At 38.3% G+C, this 25,924-nt stretch overlaps 1 protein-coding gene and 1 pseudogene across 3 annotated transcripts; one reads left to right on the top strand and one right to left on the bottom strand.

Moving 5' to 3' along the window:
• Window positions 1-39: 39 nt before the first annotated feature.
• Window positions 40-6,894, top strand: RBM48 (RNA binding motif protein 48). Of its 3 annotated transcripts, XM_004310981.4 has the most exons (5): window positions 40-207; window positions 744-934; window positions 3,044-3,189; window positions 4,532-5,085; window positions 6,701-6,894. In XM_004310981.4, exons 1-5 carry the CDS (start codon window positions 97-99, stop codon window positions 6,785-6,787), a joined length of 1,089 nt encoding a protein of 362 aa, XP_004311029.1. In that variant the 5' UTR covers window positions 40-96; the 3' UTR covers window positions 6,788-6,894. The 3 variants fall into 3 exon arrangements, with proteins under 3 accessions (XP_004311029.1, XP_033718955.1, XP_033718954.1); XM_033863063.2 differs by lacking the exon at window positions 40-207 and having other exon boundaries at window positions 799-934; window positions 3,049-3,189; XM_033863064.2 differs by lacking the exons at window positions 40-207; window positions 3,044-3,189 and having other exon boundaries at window positions 795-934.
• On the bottom strand, window positions 5,771-25,840 carry LOC101335905 (calaxin-like; annotated as a pseudogene).
• Between the last annotated feature and the right edge of the window lie 84 nt (window positions 25,841-25,924).

Here is a 25,924-nt window from a genome sequence, read left to right as displayed (position 1 = left end):
TCTCGGCACGCCTTGACCCAGCCCTCTCTCTTATTGGATACACAAGAGGGCAAGGAGGCGGATGTTGTCGTCTCTGCGAGGGCCCAAACCGGCAAGATGGCGTCGAGTGGCGGGGAGCTTGGGGGTGTATTCGACCACCACGTCCAAAAGGCTGTGTGCGACTCGCGGGCCAAGTATCGGGAGGGGCGACGGCCTCGCGCTGTCAAGGTAAAGTGATTTTGGTTTCATTCAATGTCCTCAGTAGCTTTATGTAAGCTCTAGCTTCACATGCCTAGCCTACGTAAATAAAATCTTGAAAGGCTGCGGTCACATCCATTCACTGGAGATGAGTGTGAGGAACGCTGGTACTCAGGTACCAGATATTCTTGCGACCTCTTTAGCCAACTGTTAGAACCTCAGCTCCGTGAAAACAGGGCTGTGTTTTAGTCATTGTATCATCCGCGTTTACACTAGTCCTTGTCACACGGTAAGGCTCAATGACTATGTTAACTCTTTCCTGTCGTATCTACCGAGCCAACTTCTGTAAAACGTGTCGACTGAAGGTAGTCTATTAGGTGCTTTAGCTAGAGGCCTTCACACGTAGGGTGAATTCTTTATGCAGAGAGAGGGGCAAATTTTTGATTCTTTATTTTTTGCAGACTCTCTGAACAGAATAGTTCTTGTTTTCAATTTTTTTTTAATAGGAGCAGATTTGTCTTAGGCTTATTTGTGAAATACATTTAATGTGTCTGCATTTCTTTTAGGTATATACAGTCAATTTGGAATCTCGGTACTTATTAATACAAGGAGTTCCTGCAGTGGGAGCGATGAAGGAATTAGTTGAGCGATTTGCTCTGTATGGTGCAATTGAACAGTATAATGCTCTGGACGAATACCCAGCAGAAGACTTTACAGAAGTTTACCTTATTAAATTTCTTAATTTACAAAGTGCAAGGTAATATGCAAGTTAAGCAGTGTCTCATTTTCTCTATTCCCATTGGTATCATTTTGTCCTCTCTCATTCATTCCTGAATTACCCAATAACCTAACATGGCCGTTTATTATTTTTCTCCAGTTTTCTTAAGTGTTAGCTTTACCAAAACTCTGTCCATAGATCATTCCCATACTTAACAATTTTCTGTCGTGTAGTGTGGTAGATTAAAGATTGGGTTTGGAGTAAGTTTTCAGGTTCCACTGTTTACATTGTGACCTTGGACAAGTTATTCAACCCCATTAAACCTGTTTTCGTATTCTGTAAAATCCATATGGTAAAAGGATCTACTTATTGAAGTTGTGTGAGGATGAAATGAGATAATTCACGTAAAGGGATTAGCAAATGCCTTCTGTTCAGAATGCAATAAACATTAGCCGTTGAGGGACTTCCCTGGCTGTCCAGCGATTAAGACTTCGCCTTCCAGTGCAGGGGGTGTGGGTTCGATCCCTGGTCAGGGAGCTAAGATCCCACATGCCTCGCAGCCAAAAAACCAAAACATAAAACAGAAGCAATATTGTAACAAAGTCAATAAAGACTTTTAAAATGGTTCACATCAAAAAAATCTTAAAAAAAGATTAGCTGTTGAGCTATTGTTATGCACCTATATGAATTGACCCCATCTTTTCTATCCTTCTATATATAACATAAACTCTCTGCTCCAATAAGGCTGAAATGTGAAATGCCTTATCTCTTTTTATGTTGATTCCTATTCTTGTCACTAATACACTCCAAGACCCATCCTTCCATGGCTATTAAAATTCTTATTTTCTTTTCTGTGCTACAAATAACACTTGGGTACACAGGGTCATGTAGTGTTGTCCAGTTGCTCTTATGTATAGTCTCACTGCTCTAACCAACTTGCCATTTCCTTATGGTGAGGGAAGCATATTTTCTCATTGTGCATTCATTCTAAGGAGTTTTTACATCTCCCACACAACCTAGGACAGTAGACCATGCAGTGTGACATCTGGATTTGAATCCTAGCTCCACAAACCAATGTGGGCATGGCCAAGTTATAAATCTCCCCAGGCCTTAGTTTCATCATAAGATTGTTGTAAAGTGTTAATTCAAGTGAAGCATTTAAGCACTTAGGACACTGCGGTACGTGGTAAAATCTCAATGAATATTTCTTATCATTTTCCCTGGGCATAGAAGTACCTAATTATTGTAGTAATTCCTGGCCAGTCATAGATGTTTTTTTTGTTTTGTTTTGTTTTTAAGATGTTGGGGGTAGGAGTTTATTAATTAATTAATTTATTTTTGCTGTGTTGGGTCTTTGTTTCTGTGCGAGGGCTTTCTCTAGTTGTGGCAAGCGGGGGCCACTCTTCATCGCGGTGCGTGGGCGTCTCACTGTCGAGGCCTGTCTTGTTGCGGAGCACATGCTCCAGACGCGCAGCCTCAGTAGTTGTGGCTCACGGGCCCAGTTGCTCCGCGGCATGTGGGATCCTCCCAGACCAGGGCTCAAACCCTTGTCCCCTGCATTGGCAGGCAGATTCTCAACCACTGCGCCACCAGGGAAGCCCATCATAGATGTTTAATAAGTATTTGTTGAATGAATACCATCCTCTTATTTTCTAACTATTTGTTACATATTCAATATTTCCTCCATTATTGAAGGTTTACAATAACAATATTTTTAACTAATTTCTTACATATGAATTCCATTATAGGAAAACATTGTGCTGAAAAGGCTAAATTAGGTATGAGCTAACTCTCAAGCACCGTTTAACTTAACACAGAGAAAAATCTCTATTTCATGACCACAGATTGTGTACCTCAGACCAACAAGCTGGACCCTATATTGGTTAAAGGGAATCTCGCTTGTATGGATGACTTAGTTAAAACCTATTAAGACTCTTGGGAGAGAGGAGGAAAGGCTCTAAGAGAGTATGCAGTGGATCAGTAGGGTCAATACCATCCACAAGCAGAGCATCTTAATTCCCAAGCTATAGAATATATATACACAGCAAAAGCTGGACTTTGCTCTTTAGATCAGTGTATTGTATACTAGTTAAGCTTTCATCCTAAGTAAATCTAGATTAGTAAACCATGATATGTATTTCTGTTTAGGATAGCCAAGAGAAAAATGGATGAACAAAGTTTCTTTGGTGGATTGCTTCATGTGTGCTATGCTCCAGAATTTGAGACAGTTGAAGAAACCAGAAAAAAATTACAAGAGAGGAATGCTTATGTAGCAAGAACTACTAAAAATAAAGGTATGGGAAGCCTATTACTAAACAACACCTCCTATGTGTCAGATATTTTGCTACGTTTATCATTATGGAGTTCCCAGTCTAGTGAGAAAACAGACAAGTAAAGGATCACAATTTTCAATATCTGTAGACTACAGGGTTCTTTACAGAATGCTGTGTAATCTGGGCTGGGAAGGGAGAGGTGTTGTTTCATGGAAGGCTTCCTAAGGATGAGAGAGGTGGCTGAGTTCTGAAGGGTAAGTAGACATTACTTGGAAGGGGAGAGGAAGAGACGGAAAGATGGGCCAGAGGAATAAATGAGCATCATGCATTTTAAGGAACAGTGAGTAGTACATGATAACCACAACACAGCTTCAGTGAGAGATAAGAGAAAAGGAGACAGGAAGTAAAGCCTGAAAAGCCTGTGTCCATGCTGAGGAATTAAGGCTTTGACCAAAAGGCAGTGAGAAACACCTCTGATGTGCAGGCCAGTTACAACTGCAAAAAGTGGATAAGTTCCACTTTTGATGAACACCAGCTGGCCAAATGCCCAATATGCCCATCCAAGTTGCCCTAGACACAAATTCCCAGTGCACCGAATGGAGTCATAGGATCTGGCACATGGACTGTAGAACTAGAGCAGTCAGAATTGGACTAAGATAATGTGTGTGGTCTGAAATCTGAATAGTTCCAGAGGCTCAAATTACCAAATTTCCACCCTTTGGTTAAAAGACAAAGACAGTGTCCATACAGCTATCAAATATGATGAGTTTATGGCTGATTGAGTAAGGGGCATGTGGCAGTGTGAAGAGAGAAATAAAGTGTAAAACTTACCTAAAATTTTGGCAAGAGCTGTTGGGAGTCTCTGGTCAGTTGTAGATGCTGAACTTTAACCTGTGTGAATAATTAGCTTCAGGAAAACCTGTATGTGTGACCAAAGAAATGATAAAATATGGACCCAGCGTATTGTCTCCTTTAAAAGCTACAAATACAAACTAAGCAGCATGCAGCATGATACATTCATACAGTAAAATACTTTGAAGCCATAAAGTTTTCTATGTAATGACATGGAAAAACTCTGCAAGATTTAGAGTTAACTGGAAAGCAGAAAGGTTCAGAGAAATGGGTATTACAGGAGAAAAAGAGGGGTAAGTGGGAGGAAGAAAGGTAAGACATACTGGACAGATATCCTTTTTATAAACCATGTGAATGTATTCCCTACTCAAGAAGTAAATTTTTTAGGGTAGTGTTCATTAACATCTTAAAGTGATGTTTCTTTTTAAAAGTACATGTTTCTGAATGATGAAAACAATAAATGAACCATTTCTGTTTCCCTTTCTCTCACCTTTTAAATTCTAATATAAAGATCATTACATGACAAAGAAGCATAAAGATACAAAAGATTTTAGACAGGACTTCTATTCGAAGACCTCTGGATTTCCTGCAGCCTCTTTGAACACATCTACTGGGAACTCAGATCTTTGTCTTCCTTATTCCTGTGAGTTGCCTTTGTGCTGTTTCTCCCCCAAATGTACATGTTCATCAGGAGAACATGTGGACAGAGCATCAAACTCCTCTCAGGATGGTAGAAACCATGATGAAACACTGGAGCATTGTAACCACTATGACTCTCTGCAAAAAATGCAGATGAAAACTTTGAAAAATTCATTGGCCTTCCCTGGCGCACAGAAGGCTATTACTCCTTCAGAGGCAGTTGACAGATTTATGCCTAGGACAACACAACTGCAGGAGCGGAAAAGAAGAAGAGAAGATGATTGTAAACGTGGAACTCTTCTTGAAGCAAGCACAAGTAGTAATGAGGTTATGATTGGCCCTCAGTTACCAGACATTCCTAAAGTAGACATGCATGATGACTCGTTGAATACAACAGCGAATTTAATTCGGAGTAAACTTAAAGAGGTAAGATCATTAAAAAAAAAAAAAAACGTTTTAAGAGACGATTTGGTTACAGGACTAACAACTGAATGGAGACTTATTTCTGGGAACTACAGTATTATCATTCTTGTTTTTTTCATTTTTACTTTTTAGATGTGTTTCCTACAATTCTCTATTGAAGTACAATAACTGAATTTGACTCACAGAAATGTATTTGCTTTGATATCTTTAATCCTTGCTTTAAACATTTTATATCACTCTAAGTAGAAAATATAAAAGCAGTAGTTTTAGCCAGTTAAATCAATCTGTGAGAATGGAGCCCAGGCCCTCCCTTTTTTAAAAGCGCTCCAGATAGTTCTAATATGAGCCAACATACAGAACTACTGCATTGAGGGAAAATTATTACAATTTATTTCTCAAGTTCAAAATTACATAAAATTCAAATGCTTATTTTGCTTCTTTGATACAGATAGCCATAAAAGAAGGTGAGATTTCTAAAGATTAGCCCTTAAGGTCTGAATTTTAATTTTAAATTTCTTAAATAGTTTAGAGCTAGATTGTTCTACTTAGGTAGCAGTTTTTTAATGTTATTTACATAACCATTTTCCATTTTCTAAGCACAAATAAAAGAAAGTTAACATTTGAGTTAGCGTTTGAAAAATACCTTATCGTGGGGCAAGCCTTTCAGAAATCATAATCTGCTGGAGAAAGACCATTCTCTTATACTTGAACTCAGGTTCAGAAAGTGCTTTTCACATAGTTGTACATATATTTTACAATGTAATTAAGAGAGGCTAAGGTAGATTCTTTACCCTTTTTTAACCTCAAAATTATCCAGTTGAGGATGAGGAATTGTTTTATAATAATAAAAATCCATGGACACAGTTTTTATGCTTAAGCCTCTTTAAACATTTTTTTGCTTGTACTGGCACCCTTCCTTCAGATACAACTAAACTGAGACATAGATACAGATACATAGCTATCTTAGAGCTGACTGTATTTTCCAGAAAAAAAGAGTTAGGTCCAAATCCTAGATATAGAAATAGTAGAACAACAAAAAGGAGAAACACTAAATACAGTTTACTATGGTTTCTAATAATTTTCCATTTTAAGTGAAGACTGTCTTACTGTGCTGTAACTTATACTGTCTACGTTGTTCTGATGTATTTGATTTCATTTTTCCCTAAGAAATTGAGGATTCTAGCATTTTCTGCTTATTTCTTTAAATTTTTCATCCCCCATCCCCACTGGAGCCTCAATGTCTGTAAATATATCAAATATTATAAGTGTTTCAAGTTATGCATAACCAGGGTATCTATCTGTATTTATAAAATTACAAGTGACTTCATCATAAAATAACAGATCTATAAAGGAATGTTAAAGTAGAGCATATGTTTACTTTTCTCCCCTCAAAATTTCTTTCTTGTTAAATGGCTTTCGAAATTTTACTCCCATCAATGTTTGGACAGAAAACTTTTCTCTGTGCCTAGATCGTAGGCTGCACCTTGAACTTGGGCTAACTGCCTTAAATGTGATGGCAAAGATTAAACTACTGGATGTATATCCTACCTATTCTAATGGTTTATTACTCTTGTACTATAAAAATTATAGTGTTGGTGGTTCTCTTTTTTTAACCTAGGTAATTTCATCTGTGCCGAAGCCTCCAGAGGACAAGCTGGAAGGTGTGCGTGGAAATCATCCTTTAAAACAAAGAAGAAGAATATAAATTGTCTGCAGTAAACTAATATTTTTAAAGGCCTATTTATTTTTTATTTTTAGGCTGTCATTTTAATTCTTAAAGAGATTTTACTGCTGGTATTTTTTTTTAATGCACTCCTCTTTGTAATTTCATTCATCCTACTTGTCTCATATAGTTTCATCTTTTAAAACTAGTTTATCATGGACAAAATACATGCCAGCCAATTATGTCCCTTAAAAAAACTAAAACTTTTCCAGAAGTTCCACCCAGTGACTTTGGTTACATCTTATTGGCTAGAACTGGGCCCGTGGCTGTTCCTTATAGAGGAGTCTAGAATGTTGAATGTTTGGGTTTCCAACTTCTGTGGTTGAGGAAGCAAGAGAAAAGAGGGTTGTGAATGGCTGATTCACAATATGTGCCCCCAAATCTAAGGTTGTTGGTTAACTTAAACAAATTAATTAATTAGTTTATCATTACTTATCATAGATGTTATTTTGATCCATACTTAATATTACAGAAATCATTCTTACTACCTCTCACACTGCAATCACTATATGTAAATTAATTGAAGCAAATATAGAAACTTTATAATATAAATATAGGCAACTAGGATCTGTTTCTGAATTTAATAATTTTGAGTAATTCACATTCAAAAACTAGAAGTCAGGATGTGTTGGAATGCCAGAGCTTCAAAATCAAGACAATTCTATAAAGCAAAAAAGTTAAACTATTAGAACAAAGCTAAAATTAGAAGCTTATATGATTTAGTTAACTTCAAAGAGTAATTTACTTCATCTATGGCAGAAACAAATCAGTATTTGTAAATGCTAGACTTTTATTACCACTACTTTTAGCACTTCCACATTTTTTTTTTCCTGGCAGTGCATCACATAATTGGAAATCCAAGTATGTCCAGGCTGTTTCCTTTTATTTTATTTTTTTTTTACTGATAACAATAACCTAAGGAGGGCCATACAAAATGGTGTCTGTTTTTCTCCCTGTCCTAAGGGCCTCTTGCCTAATGGATTGAATTTGAATATAAAAGTTAGGAAGTTCCACCTTCATTTATGACTTACTGATTCAAACTTGCTAGGAAGGCACTTAGTTGTGGATGGTATTAAAAGAAGCTGCAGGCAAGGTGTCTGTCTGGCTCTACCTCCTTGTGAGGTAATTAATTAGATATATAGTTGACCTTTGAACAACACGGGGTTAGGGTTGCTGACCCTCCACACAGTCAAAAATCCACATATAACTTTACAGTCTGCCCTCCATATCTGCTGTTTTGTATCCTCAGATTCAACCAACCATGGATTATGCAGTACTGTAGTATGTATTTATTGAAAAAGAAATCCACATACAAGTGGACCCTCACAGTTCGAACCCGTGTTGTTCAAGGGTCAACTATACTTTTTGCTGCACTCTCAGTTAAAAAAATACATTAGTCACCTCAGCATAGAGTTGGAAAAAGCAAGTTTCTCTCTGGATCAGGCTTCTCAGATTTTAAGGTGCTGTGAATCTCCACCTTTTGTCTTATTAAAATGTAGACTCTGATGGTGGTGGCAGAGGCTGGTGGGTGGCCGAAATTGGGAGTTGCTTAATGGGTATAGAGTTTCAGTTGTGCAAGATGAGAAGAGTTCTCGAGATTGGTTGCACAATAGCATGAATGTACTTAACACTACTGAACTGTACACATAAAATTGGTTAAGAAGGTAAATGTTATGATAGGTGTATTTTACCACAATACAGCAGAAATTAGCACAACATTGTAAATCAACTATACTTCAATTAAAAAAAATTTCTCTGATAGCCCTAAAGGGAGGAGCTGCTAAGTGGGTTCTGTGTTCTTGAGTGGATTCCTGATCTGTGACTGTGTGAAGGCCAGCCCTCCTGTCCCTGCCAGCATACACAAAATTTGACCACAATGAGAGAAAAAATAAACCTTTCTTGTGTCAAGCACTTAAAACAAAAACAAAACCTCTGATTCAGCTGGTTTGAGGTGGGGTCCGAGATTCTGCATTTCTCACAAGTTCCTAGGTGATAACCATTGCGGCTGGTACACAGACTACACTTCGAATAGTAAGGCTCTAGATAACTGGCTTACAGATGAACACTTGGGGAGCAGCTGAAGAACCATTGGTGTTCCATCTGAACCTAAGTAATTAACTCCAATCCAGTCCATTATTCTGAACTCTTTCACCCATCAGGTTGCCAGACAAAATTAAATTGTGAGAGTAAACGACAACGGGACAAGTTAGATGAGCTGACATAGCTAAGGATAGCTTAACAGTATGCAAATTCATCCACAAAATCACCATCTAAATTACTGCAGAGAATAAAAAGTTTCTTCCTATATCACGTTTGCAAAGCACAGTTGGTCAAAGGAAGAATTAAGAAAGGAAATGTTGGCTTCCCTGGTTGCGCAGTGGTTAAGAGTCCGCCTGCTGATGCAGGGGACGCGGGTTCGTGCCCTGGTCCGGGAAGATCCCACATGCCGTGGAGCGGCTGGGCCCGTGAGCCATGGCCGCTGAGCCTGCGCTCCGCAACGGGAGAGGCCACAGTAGTGAGAGGCCTGCGTACCGCAAAAAAAAAAAAGGAAATGTTAATTAGTGAAATTAATTATCAGGCTGACTCTTCCAGCTCAGAAAACCTTTGTCATATTCATACTGGAAAATCCTTCATGAGCACAAATAAAATACTATAAAGTACTATACGTGTCCAAAATTTTAAAAGCTTAATTTATTCTCATTGTTTGACAACAAACAAGAGAAAGAGATCAAGTTTCCTCCTAGCAGTTTATGGTGGGTACTTGCTGAAACCACTCTGTATTTACTGTTCTATCCCTTAAGCAAGCCAATATACCTCGGGTTTTTTGGGGGAAAATATTTACAGGAAATTAGGAATTGTGTATGGCTAAGGTGGTTACAAGCTCAAAAAAGGTCTTGAATATAATTAGTCACTACTGTCTTGGGTCACAAATGTTAGGATGGGGCTGAGATCTTCATGGTTGCCCGAACTTCAGTAGTGTGTTGAAGTCCTACAGAGGTAGGTGTCTAGCAAGTATTTCTTTTCTGATTCTTTGAAATTTTCCCTCAACCAGTTTGGCTGCTGGCACTGTACCTTTGCGTCTGGTAAACATGGTCCAAACACTTCCAACAAAAGTTTATCTTCTTTCACTGCTTTTTCAAAGTCTGCAAAAGATATCTTGCCATTGCTGTCATAATCCTAGAGAGGAGATAATTTCTTGATAAATGATAGAGTAGTTTTTAATTTTGCATGGAAAATAACTGTCTAGAATAAAAGATTTTACCAAGTCAAACTGTAAGTTCACACTTCTGTAGGCACTGCTTACACAAATCAAAAGGTACTAATTTATGGAGGCCGCTTACTTTGTTCCTATTAGTCTAATAGGCATACCTGGTATGAACTGAATGTTTGTCTCTCCCCACCTCCCAAGGTCATGCCTTAAAAGCTCTAACCCCTGCAATATGATGATATTTGGAGGTGGGGGACTTCAGGAGGTAAATTAGATTTAGATGAGGTCATGAAGGTAGGGCCCCATCATGTTATTAGTGTCTTTGTGAGTAGAGAAAGACCAAAGCTCCCTCTCTCTGCCATGTGAGGCCACATTGAGGAGGTGGCTGTCAGCAAGGCAGGAAGAGAGCCCTCAGTGAGTAAGTGAATCTGCTGGCACCTTAATCTTGGACATCCCAGTTTCTAGAATTGTGAGAAATAAATTCCAGTTGTTTAAGCCAGCCAGTCTATATTTTGTTACAGCAGCCCAAGCAGGCTAAGATACCTGAATTACCTTAGACATATAAAAACCCTGTCCCTAACGGACTTATACCCTAATTGGGGAAATAAGAAAATTAGAGGAAGCCCATTATAATACTTTTGTGATAAAATAAGTGCCAAAGATTTTTAAGCTTAATTTTTAGCTTTGTTTCTCAAAGGATCTCTTACTTGAGATAAGGATATAATGTAAAAAGTATAACAGTGAAGTTGCTTAATAAGGAGCAAGGCACTGAGAGAACAGTAACAATTCAAGATGGACTAGGGTCATGAGAAGAAGCTTGCAGATTACTGTTAGGCCGTTAGGGATGTTTGGGATCTAGATAGGTGGAGAGGTGTCAGGAGGAAATGCAGACGAATGGCCCAACATGGATTATGACAGTAAGCAGGAATGCAAGTCAGGAAGAAGACAGACCAGCCTGGAATGGAGTATTCATGACAGGGACTATGGAAGATTTAATCATGGAGGGAGCATGTGTGTAGATTATGAATACCTTTAACCGCTTAATCCAATTTGGATTTGATTTAATGGGTCCTTGTTTTTTCACTTCTGGGCATAACTAAATCAGGGTTGCTGAGAGTCTAGTTTAAAGAAAGGTTTGAATAATTTTCAGAAAAAGATTCACTCCATAACTTTCTTTCAAAAAAAGAAGGGGGTGGGTGTGGTAGTGGGAAGCATACTGTCTCTCAAGAAGTCTACCCTCAGTCTTAGCCATGGCTCTTGAGTATTTCTAATGGAAGAGGACATCCTGAAGTCTGCGTTAGCTGAATCTGAGACTCGGCAGACCTCATCATCTGTTACTTTCCTGAGCTCCAAAGTAATGGAGGTGAGCTGGGCCCGGGCCACCTTAGAGTCATAAACCTTCACTGGTATCCAGTTTAGGGTCACGGTAAGAAAAAGAGAGAAATCACTATGTCCATAATAAAGAGGTATTATTAGTTTCATTGAAAGATGAATTCTGCACCTCATTTTCTATCATGACCTTGTATAAACCTATCTGCACTTCAGTTTTCTCATCTGCAAAGTAGAGAGAATGATTTCAACTTCATAGAGTTGTTCTGAGGATAAAATGAGTTCATATATTAAAGTTCTGTGATGGGCTTGGCATATAGTAAGCAATTTATAAGGGACAACTATTTTTATTATGTTATTACTTTATAATGAGTGTTTAGATGGATTAGAGAGCAAAAGTCATGAAGACAGACTACATTTGCATCCAATTTTAAAAGAACTGAATCTGTCACCCCACTTCCCAAATAATGAGGTTTTACTGATAGTAAAATATTTTAAAATAATAAAATTAACATTCATTTAATGTAGTGATTCATTTAATCACCCAGGCATTCCATAAATATTTTTTAAGTAGCCACTATCAGCCAGGCACTGTTCTAGGCAATGGATAGAGCAGAGAACAAACTCCTGCCCTCATAATGGTTACGTTCATTACGTAGGGAAATAAATCATTTCTTCATCTTTAGCTTTATCTAACATCCATTTGATTAGATATAATGAATTACAGTTTTTTTTATTCTTACCATTTTCTTCAGTGTTGTATCCACCAACTCGTTTATTCCTTCATCAGTATCTTCTTCAGGTGACTGTTGGTGTAGACTGTTCAGCATGTCAAACGTTTTCTCTCGAGAAATGTAACCATCACCATTGAAACAGTAAACTTCAAAACAGACTTTTTAAAGCATACGAAATTTAAAGACTTGGATAAGAGCAGTTAAAATGTCATTAGTCTTCTCCTTAGTTATTTCAATATGTAATTAAAGAAGGATAAAAACAATTTATACAACCTATATTCTACATAGTGGAGGAATTTTATAAATCTTTCCACAAGATTAAATACCCCTGGGGATATGAAAAGAAAGAATTTACACATACATATATAGTGCATATATATATACACACATATACATATAAATATGTGTGTATCTTAATGTTATAATGTCCTTCTTACATAGAGTGCAAAAACTAGTGTGTACACTTCACTATATCATTGACAAAGAACATTTTTCAATATATTTGGGTAGTGAGTCTGTCACCTCCTTGGGGTCTACCCATCTGCACTATCCAAAATGATCCATCTCTCCCTAGAGAGTGATTTCCATGACTTCCATTGCACTGTGTAAGCACTACTACAGTTCACTCATTCATCCCACAAATGACCTTACTCAGGTCCTGGGAATATAACAGTGAAGGAGTTCTTGTGGAGTTTGTAATCTAGTTAAATGTTTTAGGACAGGAAGGAAGGGAGGAAGGGAGGGAGGGAGGGAGAGAGAGCAGGAGAAAGATAGGAAGGGACGAAGCGGGGGAGAAAAAAAAAACAGGTATAAAATTCCAAAGCATCAGATTAATTCTGTCTTTTGTTGCATTTCTCCAATATATAGCATATATGAGTTTGTGACACAACCCTACTAGAAGTAGTATTTTCCCCAAATTAACATATCTTGAAATGTATATGAAACATTTTTAGGAAGTGGGATTAGAGGAGGAAAAAATTCTTGATAGTGTGATGCTATTCAATCATGTCTAGCTGCATTATGTCACGACCACTTTCACAAGAATTTACAACCACGAAACTTAACTTTTCATTTCTCAGTGAGACTTTTCTGTAAGAACACTGCAACTATAAGAAACTAAAGTGACAACTATATATACGTGTTATCCCGTGAAAAATTAGATTGGAGAAAAGTGGGGGAAGAAAAGCACATAATGTTGTAAGGAGAAAAAAAAAGAATTATGTAATGTATGCCAATTATACTTCAATTTTTTAAAAAAGCAAAAAAAAAAAAAAGAGAAAAGAAAAAAAGGAACCCCCCCCCCCCCACAAAACAGAGAAACAAAAAAGTCATAAAGGTCAACTAAAGTTGGTGAGTTTTTAAAATGTTGCTATCATTTTTGAAACGTGTGTTTAATTTAGAGATCTTTTGAACATCCCAAATCCAAATTCAAGTGGAAGAACAAGAAGGGATAAAAATTTCCTTATATACTCAGAACTCTGCATTCTTTTCTTAAGTAATTTGACACTTTAAGCAATTTGCTCCCTTGAAAACTGCTACTTAAAATTGTTCCTATTCTCTTTCCAGGGTTTCACACCCCAAATCCTGGCACAGGAGGTGTAAAACACAGATAATATACGTCACATCAATGGTAAGGGTGAGGTGAGGCCAGAGCTGTTCCTACAAAATTGTGAACTGGGAGATCTTTGTCTTTGGAATCCCTGGTCCTTTTCTGTAGGAAACTCCCTTTATAACCCTCCTTCCTCTGGGCTTTCACTGTCTCAGCCTTCTTTCCTCTTTCACTGTCTCAGCCTTCTTTCCTCTCTTTTTAGTCTAACACTAGAGTATTGGTGTCTGAGGGTTGTGTGTTTTATCGTGTTTTGTGTCAATCCCTCACATTTTCTCTGATGGAAAGACAAGGAATAGCCTCACTGTGAACTATATGCTGCCCCATATTCAAGGCCATTTTCTGCTGAGCCCAGAGGCAGCCCCAGAAACCTCAGCCTTGCCAGCTGATCAGAGTTGGCACATGTCCTGAACTTCAGTTGCTGTCCTTTGCCTGGGCCTTAAGCCGAAGAGCCATCCTGGTGACACTGGGGTATTACAGAACTAGTGAAGGAAGTGTTTGGAGACTCCGGATCTAGGGACTCTCCTATAAAATAGGACACCCATTTCATCTGTGTTTTGTTTTTGTTTTTATAACTTTCATGAACTATTTTTGCAAGGGCGATATAGAGAACAATGAATTTATATTAAAAAAATATTTAGGAACTTCGCGGGTGGTGCAGTGGTTGAGGGTCCGACTGCCAATGCAGGGGACACGGGTTCGAGCCCTGGTCCAGGAGGATCCCACATGCCGCGGAGCAACTAAGTCCGTGCGCCACAATTACTGAGCCTGTGCTCTAGAGCCCACCAGCCACAACTACTGAGCCTGTGTGTCACAACTGAAGCCCAAGTGCCTAGAGCCCGTGCCCCGCAACAAAGAGAGACCACCGCAATGAGAAACCCGTGTCCAACAGTGAAGAGTGGCCCCCGCTCAGCACAACTAGAGAAAGCCCACGAGCAGCAACGAAGACCCAACGCAGCCAAAATAAATAAATATAAGGATTAACTAATACAAAATTGACAATATATATTACTAAGTTAATAATAACATAGAAATCTTACACTTCAGCTTTTCTTCAAAAGTCCCTCGAAAAAACACTGATAATCCTTTAACACACTCTTTCACATTTATGTAGTTATGTCTTTGTCAAATGCAAAAAATACTGAAGGAAAAAGAACGTGTAAGTGTATTGTAATTTATAGCTATTTTATAATTCAAGAGTATTATTAAGAGATTAAAAAAATCTTTCCTCCCAAAATGAGGGGGAAAAAAGTTTTTGACACAATCTTTCTTGAAAGAGTCAAAATTACTGGAAATGTATTTCCAACAGATTTTTATAGAAAGAAGCCATTCTCCTCCATGGTCAATTATGAGCTTCACTTGTGATGTTTTGTACAGTTACTATCAGCAAAAAAAGACCAACAGTAGGGATAATCAATGTGATAATTTTTATTCTAAAGAGTGGCAAAATCCTGTTCTAAAGAATCTGTATAATACCTAAAGATAAATTACCAAAATAACACATTATTTTTTAAATTACCAGTGAAATCTTAGAATTATCCTATAAAATATTATTGACTCTTTTGGGGGTGATAGATATATTAATTATTTTCATTATGGTTATGGTTTCAATGGTGTATACATACATCAAGACATATCAAGTTGAACACTAAAAATCTGTTAGTGAAACTGACTGGATCACATTAAATTTCCTATTCTGAAAATAAAATTGTTTCATTGATTTTTTTCAATATAATGAGTAATTCTCATTTTTTTTGTGCTGAAGAAGTAAATAATTTACATGTCTACACAGCATATGACTCCAAAGACAATTGAAACCACAAGCTTATCTTTTAAAAAAAATCAATACTGCTAGCTTATTTAGGTCATTACTGGTTCTTTCTCAAAATGGTATAGCTATGAAATATGAAATTCTGAGTGAGTTTATATTAAAAACCATCCTCACAATCAAATCAAATTTACTGTTTTAAATTGGTAGCACTACCAGAATCGTCTAATTCTGGTATTGAAAAATGCAAAGTCTTTGGTGAAAACTTGCCATGTATTAACATATATATATAAATAAATATATACATATTTGTCATCTCAGCTTGGCCCATTTCAGTCTCCATGAGTTCTTACCCCTATTCATTAGCATATCATCAGTCATTCCAAATATGCTGTGCAGGATGGCTCGAAATGTGTTATGATCTAGTCCACTGTTATCAAGTCTTACAACAGCTCTTTCCACCAAGCTGTGAAAAATTCTTATGAGACACTCTACTTCACTTTTTTTTTACTGTAAAATGAAAATACAAATGGATACAACTTAGATTTAACCACTGAGTTCTCCAACCCAATTAAATATATTTTACTAAGCAGCTATTTTGTTCCTATGATTCTAGATGCTCTAGTGATTTAAAAAAGTGTGACAGGGACTTCCTTGGTGGTGCAGTGGTTAAGAATCCGCCTGCCAATGCAGGGGACACGTGTTCGATCCCTGCTCTGGAAAGATCCCACATGCCGCGGAGCAACTAAGCCGTGCGCCACAACTACTGAGCCCGTGTCCACAACTACTGAAGCCCGTGCACCTAGAGCTCGTGCTCTGCAACAAGAGAAGCCACTGCAATGAGAAGCCCGCGCACCGCAACGGAGTAGCCCCTGCTCACCACAGCTAGAGAAAGCCTGCGCAGCAATGAAGACCCAACGCAGCCAAAAAAAAAAAAAAAAAAAAAGTATGACATGGACTTGCTACTTAAGAGCTCACACAATCAAGACAGGCTTTACTTAGAACTCTCATAAGACAGTATATAAATAATAAATTATGTGGTATAACACTCACCACTATAGACATATGAAGAGGAATCAGTATGGGAAAGAAGAGTTGTGCTTTTTTCATGGGAGTAGACTTCGAAATGGGCCTTGAAGAATGTATAGTATTTATACAGGAAGGAATGTATTGAAGGTGGTAAAGAAGTGGAGACTTCCAGGAAGAGGAATTACATGAGTGAAGGAAAGAGGAAGAATTGGGGTTGAGGTAGAACACTTTTTATTGGGAGCACAGCAAGTTGGGAAGAAGTGAAAAGCAAGATTGAAGAGGACAGGCTGATGGTAGAGGGCCTTGAATACCTAGTCAGAGGATTAACATTTATTTTACTGGAGCAGGGTTTCTCATGGTGTCATCTTTGGACCCTTTGCGTCAAAATCATCCCCCCTCACGGCTTGTTAAATACTTGTTAAATATGCAGATTATCAGGCCTTGCCCCAGACCTCCTAAATCAGAATTGCTAACAGTGGGCCTAGGGGTTAGCTTTGAAACAAGAGCTCAGCTGATTCTTCTATGCTCTAAGGGCTGAGGAGTGGTTTAAGAAACACATCTGGTGAAGTTGTATTGAAGGGGAAAACTGGAAGCATAGAAGTCAGGCTTGGAGTGATAGGGCTTTGGCTAGGGAGGTGGAAATGAAGTCAGAAAGCAGGTAGGGAGCCCGAGATGCTGCTTAAGCAGCACACAGTGATTCTAATGCACTGTCAGGACAGAAAACAAAGGGATTAGGCTTCGTGGCTTGGCTAGACTTAAGTATCTGGGTTCCACTTCCATTTCTTATCCTATATAGCTGACTTAGGACAATTCAGCTTGTTTATGCCTCAAGTCCTCACCTATAAAATTTGGGTATTATCCTAGATGATCTCTGAGATTCCTTCAGGTTCTAAAAGTCTGATTCTATGAATTCAAGATTATTTGAGAGAACTAAAAGAGTTAGGAGGGAAAGCTGGTTATTATTACTATTTTTTCTCTTCCTTTTCCTCCCTCCCTTTTTTTTTTGGCGGGGGGAGGTGGGGGCAAAGACATATTGTTAGATTTTTTTCTTTGAGATGATTTCAAGTTACCCATCCGAAACCAATGAGAACCCCTAGCAAATATGCAGTTTACATTAGGGTTTCTAATATGGTCAGAGAATGACTTGACTCTTAGGGTAATGGTTGATAAATCTATAGAATAAGCGATTACAAAGGTACCTAGTAATACTATTTTATGAACTGAATTAGATTCGCAGGCTTCACACATAGCTCCAAATTTGACATAAAGGTAATTTTTATCCATCGAATAAGCATTTATTAAGGGCCTGCCATGAACCAGGCAATGAATACACCATGGTTCCTGCCCTCAAAGTTATTACACTTTAGTCAAGAGATAAAAGTGCAATGAAGTATCACAAACACTAGGCTTGATGGTGTTTGGTAGTGACCCAAAGAAAGGCATCATCAACAGGGGGGAGGCGATAAGAGATTAAGAAGGGGCTCCAGGAAGAGGTGTCACTTGAGCTAAAGCCATCAAAGGAGTAAGCATTTGCTAGAGGAGGCAGCTTGAAGGCAGGGAGGCATGTTCGGAGAGCCACAAAGTTTGGTGTGGCCAGGTGGCAGAATTGTTTGACTTTACGAGGGGCTTACTGAAAAATTTTGGCTGGCAAGTTAACAGGATCAGATTTGCATTTAAGGAAGATCACTTTGGCAGTAGATTCTTGAAACTACCTTACAAATGGTGAATCCAGATGTGACAGGTTGTATTTTCCCAAAGACGATTTTAACAATCTATCCCATCTCATATGCTCTTCTTATGATAGACTTTTGATACCCCTCCTTTAGAAAGATGGGGTTTGTGTCTTCTTCACTTGAAACTAGGAGGATTTTTGACCATTTTAACCAAGAGTATGGTGGAAATAAAGCAATGTGACTTTTCAAGACTTGGTCATAGAAGGGGGTGCTCTGAGGACAAAAACTTGGAAAGTGTTTTTTTTCTTTTATGGAATATGAAGAAAAAAGAACCTCAGGTGTGGACACGCTGTATGGAGTGCATAGTATATTAATGCTTTCCTGAAACTAGCCCTGCTCAACTCTGATGGAGAATCAACATCTGAGTGCAACAGCATTGTGAAAATGGATCCCCGAAGAAAGCGAGGTTTCAGAGTCAGCAGCTGCTCTGGGTTAAATACCGACAAGTCATCAAACAAAACAATCAAGGATTTTAGACACAATCTGCAGAAGCTAGTAAATTTTTCTGAGTTTTATCCATACAACTCACATTTCATTATATCTAAAGACCTTAACCATGTGGTCAAGGAACCACTGTAAATGATACTTGAGAAACTGTGGGTAATGAGAATGGTGTTGATATGTTAGAGATTGGCCCGTGTTATTTATTAAACTTTTTAGCTTGGAATAATTTTAATTTACGTAAGAGATGCAATAGTAGGGCTCTTCGCTGTTTCTCCCTGTTAACATCTTATGTTAACAACATAACCATGGTGCATTTGTCAAAACTAAAACACTGGGCTTCCCTGGTGGCGCAGTGGTTAAGAATCCGTCTGCCAATGCAGGGGACATGGGCTCGAGCCCTGGTCCGGGAAGATCCCACATGCCGCGGAGCAACTAAGCCCATGCACCACAGCTCCTGAGCCTGCGCTCTAGAGCCCGTGAGCCGCAACTACTGAGCCCTCCTGCCACAACTACTGAAGCCCGCGTGCCCAGAGCCAGTGCTCCGCAACAAGAGAAGCCACCGCAGTGAGAAGCCCATGCACACTGCAACGAAGAGTAGCCCCCGCTTGCCGCAACTAGAGAAAGCCCGTGCGCAGCAACGAAGACCCAACACAGCCAAAAATAAATAAAATAAATAAATTAAAAACAAAACAAAAAAAACTAAAACACTAATGTTGGCACATTATCATTAACTAAATTACAGATTTTACCAGTTTTTCCACTAATGTCCTTTTTTTTTGTTCTAGGATCCTATCCAGGATCCATTTGGTTGTCATGTCTCCACCAACCTGTGAGTTTTCAGTCTTAATCCTTTTTATGACCTTGACATTTTTTACTTTGCATAAGTTCAATTTAGGTTTGCCTAACGTTTTCCTCATTAGACTGTGTTTTGGGGAATAATACAAGTGCTGTTCTTGTCATGTATCAGGAGATACACGGTATTATCAATAACATGACCTATCACTGCTGATAACCTCGATCACTCGGTTAAGTGAGTCTACAGGTTTCTCCACTGAATCTATTGATACTACTTTCCCTTTCCATCATCTAGTCTTTAGAAGCCAGTCTCTCAAGGTAAAGGGAATTAAGCTCCACTTCTTAGGAAAGTATTTATACTATTAATTTATTCTAAGGAAGATTTGTCTCTTTTCCATTTATTTATTCAATTCTTTCAGTATGCAGTCACATGTATTTATTTTAGACCAATACTGTGCTACTAATTTTGCTGCCCAAATTGTTTCAGCTTTGGCCATTGGGAGTTTTCAAGTTGACTCCTCTTTCACATACCCTCATCCTTTTGCTTTTGCAACACTGCCTTGCTTTCTGGCACTACTTGCCAGGCTCATCTTGTATCATCCCTGCATGAGATAACAGGGAAAAAAAAATAGGTCTCGGCCCTTGGTTCCTGGCACAGAGCTCCTAAATCCCTTAGCCATTTCCTTGTTGATAGCAATGTCTTTTGTTCTAATGAGGTGACTGCTGGTTGGTCCTGGACGGGAGCTGGTCACCAGAAAAACCAAGCTATGTTCAAAAGCTTGGAACTTTTAGTCCTGCCCCCACCCCTTCTCCAGAGGGGGGCTGGAAATTGAGTTAATGATCTATCATGCCTATGTGATAAAGCCTCCATAAAAATCCCCAAAGAATGGGGTTCGGGGAGCTTCTGGGTTGGTGACCACACAAAGGTGCCTGGAGAGAGCCTGGAAACTACACCCCTTACCACATACCTTGCCCTATGCATCTCTTCCATCTGGCTATTCCCAATTATACCCTTTTACAATAAATTGGTAATCTAGAGAGTAAACTGCTTTCCTGAGTTCCGTAAGCTGCTCCAGCAAACTAACTGAACACAAGGAGGGGGTCGTATGAACCTCGGATTGATAGCCAGTTGGTCAGAAGCACAGGTAACAACCTGGACTTGTGATTGGCATCTGGTGAGAAGCAGTCTTGTAGGACTGAACTCTTAACTGGTAGAATCTGACACTCTCCAGGTAGTGTCAGAATTGAGTTAAATTGTAGGGACACCCAGCTAATGTCACAGAGAACTGTTGGCTGGGAGAAACCCCCACACAGTTGGAGAACTGTATGATAGTAGTGTTAAAGCAGGAGTAGTGTAGGTTTTTCCTTTATGCTCTGTTCAGCTATTTTTTCAAGGAAATCTGGTTCTTTTATTAGTTTGGTATTTAGAAACCAAGGTCTAGTCACTGGGTATGCTAATCACTATTGGGGTGCTAATATTTCTAAGCCTGTTTAGTAGACATAGCTAGGAAATATCTACGTACACACACATCGTGGCCCATGTTAGGTCTCACAAATACAGAAAAAGCCAAATGCTGGACTAATGGGCCCTTAGGTGTTCCTGGGCTGAGTCCTAAAGGAGATGATCAGTTGTATTAAAAACTCATGAGTGCTCAGAAAAGACAGGCTCATGAATTCACAAGGTCAAATCATACTACATTTAACTATTTCCTCTGCTTGATAAGAATGGATCAGAGAAATGCAGTTCACATAATACTTGGGATTTTAGCAAAATCTTATTCTTATGTTAATATCTATTCAGTAACCAGCAGTGCCTAGTACAGTGGAAGGCTCTCATACATGTTTGCTAAATAAATGATAAGCAATCACTTGTAAACTGGAGAAGTTAAGGAATACGCTGGATGAGAGTCAAGCTCCAGAGTAACCTTGAGATGCCAAAATGAGCAGTTGAATCAAACCACATGAAATTACTAGGAATAATTTTAAAGTTCTTCGCTTATCTTTAAAAAAGTTCATTAATGTACCTAAGTATAAAAATGACAATCTGTGTGAAAAAGACTGGGTCAATTCCCAACTCACCATCAATCAAACCGGGACTGACATTTGGCTGACAGAACTGAAGTTTCAAGTGGAAAAGACAATTCTGATCAGGACCCTCACACTTCAGTGTCTAAGAACACACAGAGCTAACAATCTGGACGCCTGGCCCCACTTCCAGAGATTTTTTTGTACTATACTAAGGGTGGTACTCCGGGATCTACACCTTCAGTATAAACCTTTAGGTGATTCTGATGGTGGAAATACTCCTACCATACTACAAATAAGAGGTACGTGGCCAGTGTCAACTACAGAATTTGTGGGCCCAATGCAAAATGAAAATGCAGGCCTCTTATTTAAAAAATTAATTTTAAGTCAGTGTTAGCAGAGCATTAAACTAAGCATGGGGCCCTATGAGAACACATAGGTTACACACACCATGAAGCCATGTACTATATATCCTGAGGTAATTATCTGCCTCTCCCACCAGATTAGGGCTATTATTTGGAAAAGGAAATAGATTTATTTGCATGACTCCAGAGCAGCATTGTCTAACAGAACTTTCCGAGATGATGGAAATATTCTGTCTGTGCTGTCCAATTTGGTAGCCACAACCCACATGTGGCTGCTAAGCCCTGAAAAATGGTTTGTGTGACCAAAACTGGATTTTAAGTTCTACCTAATTTTAATTTACATTTGAATAGTCAAATGTAGCTACTGGACTGAGGATAAACCGGCTGAGGATCTGAGAGGAGAGTATGCAATGGTAGTGGCTTCGACTGAAAGAGGCCATGTGGCACATGAGGGACTAACAAGAAGCTCTAAAGCAAAGCCCAGGAAAAATCACTTCAACTTTCTGCCACATAGAGCAATTATTAGAACTTTGTACACCAAGAGAAATAAAGACAGTCCCTTCTTGAGAAGGTCAAGGCAGCACTAGCTTTCTAGTCCTTCCCTCTCCTACCCATTAATAACCAAATTCTAGTCATGAGAGGACCAGTGTCTATCCTGGTCTCAACTAGAAGGACTCAAGAACTAAACTGATTTGAACAAATTTTAATAGTCCCCTTACTATGGGAAAACACTGTACAGAAAGACCATGAGGGACTATAATGCTGATCAGTAGGATTAATTTGAAAAATAAACAGAGTGCAGACTCTGCATCAGACTAGCCTGGCCTCAACAAGAAAAGTCCACTGTTAGCTTTACACAAACAATCTAAGATGAGGTTTCCTCACCTGAAAACATGGATAACATCCCCTACCTCACTGGGTTTGTTCTGAGAATAAAGATGATGAACATAAACCATTTTGCACTGTCTTGCCAATGAAGAGCTCAATAAACATCAGCTGTTAGAAATCTAGTAATCTGGCTATACTGGTCAATAGCTATGTTTCAGTATTTAGGGCCTGAACTTTCAACAATAACTTAAAAATCAGTTAAGTGTCAAAAACTTTGGAAAAAGAAAGGAATGCAACTTATTCCTTTTTTCAAATAGCTATAAGTTATCTTCTTTGTAGAAGACTATAAGGGATATGGGTCTCATCAAGTATTACATACTCATATCTACAGACTATTTCAGAAACTGCTTTCAAATAACAAATAACGGTATTAAACACACATATGGGTAGCAGACACTGCTAAAAATAATTTCATTAGGATGGGGAGAGGAGTCAGATTTTTAAAGCATGCAAAATTTCCTTTTGAATGTTATAAAACTAGGCTGTTAAGAAAGTAGCACATGACAACAGGCATTTCATACTATATTCAATATTGGCTAAATCTGCCAGATGGATTTTAAAGGGTAGTATAACAGCACGATGGGAAAACAGGGCCCAGAAGTGCTTGAGGAGCTTAGATCATTTAAAATCCAACTGAGAAAAGAAAAAACTGAATTATGTCCACAATGAGATTCTCAGACAAGGTGGTGACTATCCTGCCAAGGTCACACAATGGAAAATGGAAGCACCCAATAATGAGGCTTACTGTAAAGCCGGCTGAAATAAAAGTAATTTCCTTAAAGTATAAAAACAAATTCTTAGAATTATCAGTCAGGATTGCTTGTGGCCGGGCTTGAGAAACAAATATTCACAGGATTACTTTTTAAGGTCTGGAAGGGCAAGGATTCCTAAAAAAATCTGTTAAATTAGCTTAGCTTTAATAAACACTTGCCATGTGCAAAAGCACCATCTTTCTTCAACATCTGAACTATCTTATGTATCTCTATCAACACTGTGAAGTACAGCAATTATCTGCCTCTATGGCTTTTGTGCCAGAGAACTCGGGGAAGTTGCCAAAGTACACCTTTATACTTTGGAATCTCTGGTTAAATTTCAGACCATTAATAAAATCAGTACTTGGTTGGCTGATAATCCTTTAGCATTTATGATGTCATGTAAATTCTCATGCTAGTCTTCCCATGTATGCAGTATATTTTAGGACATCTGATGATTAAAATATTTTCAGAGTAAGTGCAGGGATAATCATTCACTTGCTAACTATTTTTTTTAAATGGCCAAAATACTAGATAGAAAATAGAGCAACTCTACTTCTGGGGGGTTACAAAGCACTTGTTAAGGTCCAACTAGTATGTCTACCAACGTTTCTATTTGATTGAATATGTTCAGGCAGTGCTGGATATTTGGTCAGTACTTACAGCTCTTGACAGTATTACTGATGGATTCCACTAGTTTCTTCAGAACCTTCTGGTCCATGTCAAGTGTGGCTTCAACACAATGCAGACTTCTCTGATAGCCTAATTCCAAGCCTGGGTGTCCTGGGTTGCCACTGACTCCACAGTGCACCACTCCATACCCAGCACAGAACGTGACCATGGCAACATTCCAGCAACCAAACACAGAAGGTTCTCAAGTAATTGGAAAAATATGCAACAGTGATTGTTACCACTCAGTATAAATCCAGTGATTTCATTAATGATGTGATCTGAAATATTACAGCAATTCCAACATTTATCTCTTCTTTGGGGCTAAACACCATTTAAAGTGGTATTTGATATTATTGCCACTTATACTTCTTGAGCACAAATTCTAGAGTTGAAAATGTTTACGGATGAACACATAATAACTAAGTAAGACTATAAAGACCTGATTCTTTAAGTAGAAATAAAATAACTTCTCAGGCTACGAAGAGCTCCTTCAAAGGTTATAACCTCCTTTGAAAACTCTAACCAAGCACCTTCTCATAATAAGCAAACAAAGGCCTCAATCTGGGAGCTTCTAGAGAAATGTAAAACCCCTCACGTTTACCCCTCCAACTTATCTGACTGACTGGTTAGGAAAACATGGTATGATTATGCCAAAGCTGGGCAAGATGGCAACTGTTCTCATGTCCATTGTCAAATCCTGGTATAAAGAACAAACATCTTCTTGTGTATGTCTGCTGGCCTTCACTGTGGCAAGGCAAAAAAAAGGTACGAAAATGATTTTTAGAATTTAGGACACTGTATTCTTACTAAATTTTAAATAACACATAAAAACAAATTTTAAAATAAGGCAAATACAACTGGGGGAAAAAAAAAGTTTCCCCAAACGTTTAAGGAAATACCAAACGTTCATAGATTTTAAGTTGAAAACTGACAATTTTTAATAACTGTTCTTAGTGGCTAGTCTATTGTTCTCTGTAAAATTAAAGAAAATTAGGCAATAGGCTTTTAACACATCTTGACTGGAGGAATACGAATCTATACTCTGGATAAAATAAATTCAAGACACTCTTAGGGTATTTAAAACACCTAAACATACTAAGGGCAACCCAAGGAATCCAAAACCACCAGAAAAAGACAGCACCAGGTATAAATTCAATTTTCCTACTCAGACATTCACCAATTTTGTTGCAGTTACCCTGGCATCATTATCCAAATAACATGCTTTGTGTTTATAAAATTAGTATATAATTATTCAAGTAAAAGGGTGGTTTGGTGGAGAAAGAGATGTTATTAACTTGCACATAATATCACCTGGTCAAATTTTCTTTGTATACCTTATTAGAAAACTGTTAAGGCTACCACAAGAAGAATAATGAAAAAGGTGTTTCCCAGGCAGTCAACACAACCTGGAAAGAATACAATTTTTGCTAAATCACCTTCTTTTCCAGTTTAATAAAATGAACTGCTGCTTCTAGTGGGACATAATCATCATATACTGGACCAGTCTGCAAAGGTACACTTTTATGTCATGGCCAAACTGATTAACAGATAACCTGATAACCTTATCTTTTAGCATTTTCACGAACAATTCTGAGGAACTTCTTTTTGGATAAAAAATGTCTCCCAAACTTGCTGTGTACTCAAGAGCTTATAGATTTCTTTTATTAGGAAAGATTATGAAGCTTTAAGCGTAAAATTTAGGAAAATTTACCAAGAAATGTATTATATTTTATGGCTAAAAACTTGGGGACATGACTTATCCACCTAGCAC

This window comes from Tursiops truncatus, chromosome 9, assembly GCF_011762595.2.
Source record: "Tursiops truncatus isolate mTurTru1 chromosome 9, mTurTru1.mat.Y, whole genome shotgun sequence".
In the NCBI taxonomy this organism is placed as follows: Eukaryota; Metazoa; Chordata; class Mammalia; order Artiodactyla; family Delphinidae; genus Tursiops; species Tursiops truncatus.
The sequence above is the reverse complement of the archived record's forward strand: the minus strand, read 5'-3'. Positions and strand labels throughout refer to the sequence as shown.